The sequence below is a fragment of the Otolemur garnettii genome, unplaced genomic scaffold (assembly GCF_000181295.1).
Source record: "Otolemur garnettii isolate 467f Iridium unplaced genomic scaffold, OtoGar3 scaffold00007, whole genome shotgun sequence".
Taxonomy (NCBI): Eukaryota; Metazoa; Chordata; class Mammalia; order Primates; family Galagidae; genus Otolemur; species Otolemur garnettii.
In genome coordinates, this window is record NW_003852402.1 from 15,108,759 (window position 1) to 15,116,299 (window position 7,541).

General features: G+C 35.7%; 1 protein-coding gene across 4 annotated transcripts in view; it reads right to left on the reverse strand.

Moving 5' to 3' along the window:
* The window catches only part of RIC8B (RIC8 guanine nucleotide exchange factor B), a 108,837-nt gene that overhangs the window by 22,506 nt on the left and 78,790 nt on the right, over nucleotides 1-7,541 (reverse strand). For all 4 annotated transcript variants that reach the window (XR_002771640.1, XM_003783277.3, XM_003783276.3 and 1 more), the window contains exon 8: nucleotides 6,227-6,371. Coding sequence is in view for 3 of the 4 variants with exons in the window: in XM_003783277.3 (XP_003783325.1) it covers nucleotides 6,227-6,371 (145 nt within the window). In the remaining variant the exon portion in view is untranslated. The remainder of the gene's footprint in view (nucleotides 1-6,226; nucleotides 6,372-7,541) is intronic.

Consider the following 7,541-nt stretch of genomic DNA (forward strand, 5'->3'; position numbering starts at 1 on the left):
ATTATTAGAAGGAACAAAATTAGATCCCTCCCCACAAAATCTCTTCCCTCATGGAGTTTACCTTCCAACGGGAAAAAACAGATTTAATGGATAAGTCACTTAGAATTTTAGAAGGTGCTAAATGCTATGGGAAAAAAAGAGAGCGGTCAAGACAGGAGGAAGCAATATTGAGGACAGAAGAGGCCTTCCAAAAAGGTGCTATCTGAGTAAAGACTTGAAGGAGGTGCAGGGACAGGATAGCCTAGCTATCTGAGAAAAGGCATTCCAGGCACGAGTAGTCAATGCAAAGGCTATGGGTAGGAGTGTGTCTAGAATACATGGCAAGTAGTAAAGAAGTCAGCATGATGATAGCACAGCAAGCAAGGAGGCCACTGTGAAGACTTGGGTTTTAGTCCTTTAGATTTCTAAGCAGTGGACATAGTCTAACTTTGATTCTGTTAGGATCACATTCACTGCTGTATTGAGAACAAAACGAAGAGGGACAAAGGATGAAGTAATAAGTGAAAAGGTCATTAAAATGATCTTGGAGAGAGATTATTTTAGCTTGGACCAGAGTGGTAGCAGCAATATCAATCAGGGGTGACTAGATTCTGAACGTATTATTAAAATAGAGCTAGAACCACCTGAGAGATGTGTGTGAATATTTACTGATATAAAATGAATCAAATATAACTATTGTGTTTTCAAAGATATCAGGGTACATTTTCTTTTTCTTATTTTGTTTTGGTTACATCAAAGAAAGATAATAGATGCTCTGAGAATGGAAGCTTTTAGAAGGGCAAATTCATCTCTCCCTTTGGCTTTGATGCAAAATTAGAACAGTAGTTAAAACACAAGTCCTGACTTTACACCTAATTAGGATGGCTATTATTAAAATACACACAATCCCAGAAAATAACAAATGTTATGAGGATGTGGAGAAAAGGAAACCTTGTTGCATTGCTGGGGTAAATATGATATGGTACACACATCTGGTACAGCTGTGTATGAAAATGGTATGGCAGTTCCTCAACAAAATTTAAAACAGCAGAACTACCATGTGATCCATTAATTTCACTTTTGAGAACTGAAAGCAGAGACTTGAATACACAGATACTGGTACACCATGTTCAGCAGCACTATTATTCATAATGGCCAAAAGGTGGAAGCAACCCAAGTAACCACTGATTGATGAATGGAGAAACGTAATGTGGTATATACATACAATGGAATACTATTCAGCTTTCAAAATGAAGGACATTTTGACACATGCTATAATATGGATGAATTTTGAAGACCTTATTCTAAGTGAAATTAGCCAGTCACAAAAATACACATATTATATATGAATATACTTTACAAGGTTCCTAGATTCCATAGAGATAGAAAGTAGAATGGTAATTACCATGGCCTAGGAGAAGAGATACTGGGTATAGAATTTCATTGAGGAAGATGAAAAAGTACTAGAGATAGATGGTGATAATGGATTTAATAACATAGATCTGTACATACTCAAAATTGGTTAAAAGTATGAGCTTTATGTTATTTATATTTTACCCCCCACATAAAAAGGCAGGGTGAGAAGCACAATAAAAAACTGCTTTGTCTAACTCAAAAAGCAACAAGACTCCCCTAAACCATAAGCTCCAGCCAGGCCGTCTGACCATTTATGAACTGTTTGTACTGGACAACTTACTTCATTGGGTTTAATTTCCTCATCTGCAAAATGGCAATAATCCTCCCTCAAAACATTGTGGAGATTAAGTTAGATAATATGTGTAAAGTTCTTAGAAAAGTGTCTGGCACATATTAAGCACTCAGATGAATACAAGCTATTTTTATTAGCATAAGCCACTTCCTGAGAAATAAACAACACAGAAGATCTGATGGTCCAGGAAATGAGTTACTCACTCTATTCAGTTAAATCATCAATATGGAGATGCACAATCTTTATAACTAAAGAGGCCTCACAACGACTAGGCGGTTTTGTGGAGTTTGCTATAATTAAATTCAGATATAAGATATTTTGAAGATTCCTGAAAATGTCTCAAGTTACTTGAGAATTATCATATAAATACTACATTGATTCCACAGTAAAGAAGTAGGGTAAATTATGAAACTATATCCTAATTCAAGTCTTTCCATATTAGCAATGGAAAGAACTAGGGTAATATTATGTCATTCTTTTTTTTATCTAATATTTACTGTCTACCACGTATCAGCTTCACATACACACATATATATACTGAATACATACGCTATACATGTTCATATATACATGAATACCAAGTTGTATCTAGGCAATAAAACAAAAAAAAAGCTCCAAAATACCTTTTAAATTATAGTGATTTTAAAATGTTTCCTATGTTAGGCTGTTTGATTAAGAGTAATATCTTTTGATATGAAAGATTAAAAAAACCTGATTATTATGAATCTACAGAAAATAAAAATTGGAACAAAACTAATGTAACTGGCCTCTTGCTGGCCATTAACCTAAATTATAATACAAAAGACAAATTAGGAACTCAATTTTTCAAGTGCAAAACAGATATAGTAAACTTCTGCAATCAGCATACATGGCAGAAATGCAATGATTTTATTTTCAACTCTTTTAGAAATCTGAAATTTAGATGTATTTCATGATTGCTTATAGTAATAAAGTCCAGTTCCTAGAAATACTAGTTAGTTCCTTTTATACATAAATATACCATCACAGCACAAATTGGGCAAAGAAAAAAATCTTCAAGTCTAGTTCACTTCAGGAAGTATTAAAAATTAAAGAAACTATATAGCTCTCAATATGAGACAACAATAATGGGGCTTGACTGAAGCAGCATAATGAAATCCTTTATTTTTTATTTTTTTATTTTTTTGAGATCATGTCTTACTCTGTTGGCTAGGCTGGAGTGCTGCAGCATCAGCTCACAGCAACCTCCAACTCCTGGGTTTGAGCAATCCTTCTGCCTCTGCCTCCTGAGTAGCTGGGACTACAGGCACTGCTCCAACTCTCAGCTAATTTTTCTCCTTTTGGAAGAGATGATGTCTCATTCCTCCCAGAGTGCTGGGTTTATAGGCATGTTCCTGGCGGTATAACAGAATCTTGCCCTGTGCTGAAGAAACTATCTGTATAGCTGTAGGTATAGGTATAACTGAGAAAAATATGGTCAAGAAGGAAACATCCTTGAGTCTAGTACAAGGATTTTAAGCTTTTGGATCTGATTATGAACTAGTGTGGAGTGCTAAGAAGGTAAGGAGGTATCTTAAGGTTCTACCCACTTTTGGCCATCTCTTCTTCCTACCTCTCTATAAAGCAGCCCTTTAACAATACCTCTTTGGACCTCTAGATACCTGTGCAGTCAGCCTGAAAGCCACTAGTCTACAATGAGGCAAATGTCATTAGACACACATCTTTTGATTGATGTTTAGAATGATGTACAAACCTTATCAGTCAATTATATTTTATCACCTATAGATAAAGGACCTTCGTGCTCAGGTGAATCAAAGAAACAGGTATAAAAGTTAGAAATCTGGTTTCCTTTTGCTATATGACCAAAGTTTTTTTTTTTTTCTACGACCAAAGTTTATCCAAAAACTTTTAACTAACCTGGCTAGACACACACCAAAAACTTTATGTGGCATATAAAAGATAGTTCTGTTTAGTGTATTTTGTATAAAGTTGCTATAGAAAGCCATTTCCAGTCCATTAAATACATTTATTTTGACACAAAAGGACTGTTGTAATATTAACTGTCTCCCATAGCCTGAAAGTAAGTTCCATACAATTCTTGGTTTCAAATTCCAGTAAAGGATTACAGGTTACCTTGGTGCATTGGTCAGAATCCACTTAAGTTTTTGACAATGGGACTAGGGCCAACTGGATGAAGGTGGATTTCTCCGCTTCTGTCAATACTAGTAACTGTTGTAAGTACATGCATCATAAGAAAAGCAGACAAGGATGTTGGGAATTCTCACTGGTTGGGAAGGGTAGTAAGCGATCTTTTTAGATGCTGACTTTATAAGCTTGACTAGATTGGTAAAAAGTTATCATAAAAATTTTTAGGGGAAAAGTTCTCTGAGCCCTGTAGATTACTCTCTAGAGCAAAGGGTACTTTCGCTTGCAAAGTACTTTGTTTCACAGGCACCATTTGAAGAAATATTTTAAAGTAACATATTAATCATCCTACCATGCTTTTTCACCTTAAAGGAAGACTTCTGAGAAAAACAGATGCAAATCTATCTGAAGGGGTAAGATGTGATGCTACTTGAAAAACATACATTTATAGTTATAATGAATAATGTCTAAGAAATACAACAAGATTTCACAATGATTATTCTGACCATACTAACACACCACCCTATGACTACTATATGCTAAGTAAAAAAGCTGAAGGTTACAATTAAAATCTTACTTATGTAAGCCTAAGTATAGGAACTTCTATGACAGAGAGCCAAGACAGTAGTATCAAACACAGTGGTTACTAATTTAAACAAAAGGTGGCCTTTCAAAATCTAATATCACTCTCATAATGTAACACAATTCTATTTCCCATACTACTGGGAAAGATCCTGCAGTGATCTTTTGTTTTCTCTAAGCTCTTTATTATAGTAGCATTTCAGTGCTTGCTGTATTAGCTAAATGATTATTAGCATTACAGAGGTGACCTACCAAATGAAATCAACAATATACTTTGAGATGCAAAGACATCAACCGTCCATGAGTACTCATGAGTTTTCTATCTTAGTTGACTGTGTCTACACATCCTGGTATATAAGATGTGCCCAATTTAATTTCTACCTTCATTTAAAATTGAAACTTTTCAGGTAGTATATTTTAATGGTTAAAATCAAGAGATATAAAACATTAAATTGGTATTGAAATATAGTTTGTGGAATGGAGAAAGCTAATAAGGCTAACTTAGAACGACAACTTCTGTAATTAGGTAAAGGAAAAAAACATGATTCCTCTATCTTAGCTTTGAATACTTAATAGAGACACCCAATTTGTAACATCTAAATGGTGGTAGTGCTAGGAATATACTGCTTAGAGTCACTGCTATCTTTTTTTCCCAAAAACCTTTTTTGCTAGGAGATACTGTACAAGATCTTGCTAAGGCTAACAGCACTGTGGATGGTAAAAGTAACACCACCTACTCAGTGCTTACTTGCCAAGACACAGGCCCTATACATTAAGACTAATAAGGAACAGATCACTTCTTTCACTTCTGACAACTCATTACTTGCATGTCAACAGGGTATAAGTTATATTTTTTAAAAAAGGATTTAATTTTGTAGATAACGATTGTCTATCCTTGATCCCCTATAACATGATCCACATCACACTGTAGAGACTATTAGTAAAAAACACAGCCTGTTGACATCACAGATAATGCCCAAAGGGGGAAGGGTACACACCTTTATAATGCTCAGTAATGAAACCAAGAAAAAATTGAGCTCTAATAACTCCTAATAAGTGGAGAATAAGATATTTACCTGGGAATGAGGTTAAGTGGGGGATGGAAAGGATGGACAGGGAATAGAAGGATGGAGAGGTGGTTTATCTTGGGATAAAAGAGAATTACTGTCTTTAATTTGTAAGCACTGACTCAGAGAAGACTTCAGAGAGTCTCTGGTTTGCCCTTGTCAGTGCACTAATGTATCTGTTAAGAGATGATTCCCTAAGCGTTTGTTTGATTAAAATTCACTGTGGAGCTGACTTCCTTCCTTTTGATAGTGATGTACCTTGCTGCATTATTTTATTGACTTGTAAGGCTTTTTTATGCAAGAGGAAAGATAGAATGTATGGAACCCACATTTAGATTTCTGAGAGAGACTGAAACATCAAATAATCAACTTAAATACTTGGTCTAAGTGATAATATAAGGTCTAAGTGATACCTTATAAAATCTCAATCTATGGAAAAAGAAGGCAAAGAGTAAGTAATATAACACTGTTTTAGTTTCTGATGGTAGATACCTAAAAACATCAGCTCTCTTAATACTTGAGAAAGGATAATGAGCATGTTGAAAATATAAGGCAAAACATTTCTTGCAGTATTACCCTTTCTCATTCACTTGGAGCCATTAAGGCACTAACTATAAAACTGCCTTTAAAAACAATATTAAATGGAAAGCTTCCAAATCCACAAGAGAAAAGAAACACTTGGTAAATGAAAGATAAGGAAGTGAAAGGCAAATTTCCAACTTAAAGGCATAGCCATAATTAGGTGCAAAGAAATGTGATACTATACTTTGGTTTTGCATTTTTGTATTCTTCAGTGTCTGTGTCCTCATCCTCTGAGTACCAATTATCTCCTCTTCCTCCAGCCAAGAGGCCCCTGGCCGCCAACAGTCCTGCAGCATTCCCATAGCCAGTGTATTTCAGGAGGCTATCCACTGCAAAAATAGAACAGAGTTTTAGATAGGAATCCCTGGATCCTCACTGTCATCACCAACCATTCAGCAACAGTGGGAGGCTGGAGATAGGTGCCATGGCAGTATACCTATAAACTGAGAGGTTTGCTAAGTATAGTGGTGGTTATACTGAACTACCTACAAATTCTCCTGTGTTCTCTGTAGACTAAAAGTCATTTTTAGGAATTGGAAATTCAAATAAAGCTCTTCTGAACATAACTTTGTGGCTGTGACTGTGTAAATTAATTAAGGCCTTTAATTGAATGTTGACAAAATGATATCCTAAGGATAAACTTAGGAAACAAAACCTTATCTGCATATAAAGCCATAGTAAAATATACATCTGAAATACTATTGTAATTCAGAGCACTTATCTCCAAAAAAGACAAAGCTGGAGAAGATTCGGAGAAGGGCAATTAAAATGACTTTGGATACCTGACAGTATTAGTGAGTAGGGAAATAGGAGGATAAGAAAAAGGGATTATTGGCTCACATCTATAATCTTAGCACTTACGGACGCTGAAGAGGGAGGATGCTGGAGCCCAGGAATTAGAGACCAGCCTGTGCAACACAGCAAGTTGAGAACAGTGACATGTACCTATCATCCCACCTACTTGGGAGGCTGAGGTGAGAGGACTGCCTGAGACTGAGTGTTCAAGGTTACAAGGGAGCTGTGATTATGCCATGGAGCAGGACCACTGTCCCTAAATAAAATAAAGTAAAATAAAATAAAATAAAATAAAATAAAACAGGATAGAAATAAGATCAGATTTATAACATCATGAAGGAAACAGATAGAATGAATATCCCAAGATAGAGGTGTTTGTTAAATTTTCAAATACCTAGACTAGAGGGTATCTCCCTTAACATTTGAAAACAAGTGGTTTGGGAATAAATAAAAGGAAGCCCTGCTTTCAAAGAATATAGCAAACTGGTGAAATCTGTGAAAAAGGAAACACAGGCTAATAATATGAATTGATTAAATGAGGCAGCAATTAGTCATTTTCAATATTAGAACCACTGGTAACTGTGGTCTCTTTAAAAATAATTCTTGGTGGCTCGACACCTATAGCTCAACCGGCTAAGGCGCCAGCCACGTACACCTAAGGTGGCGGGTTCGAATCCCCAGCCCGGACCCGCCAAACAACAATG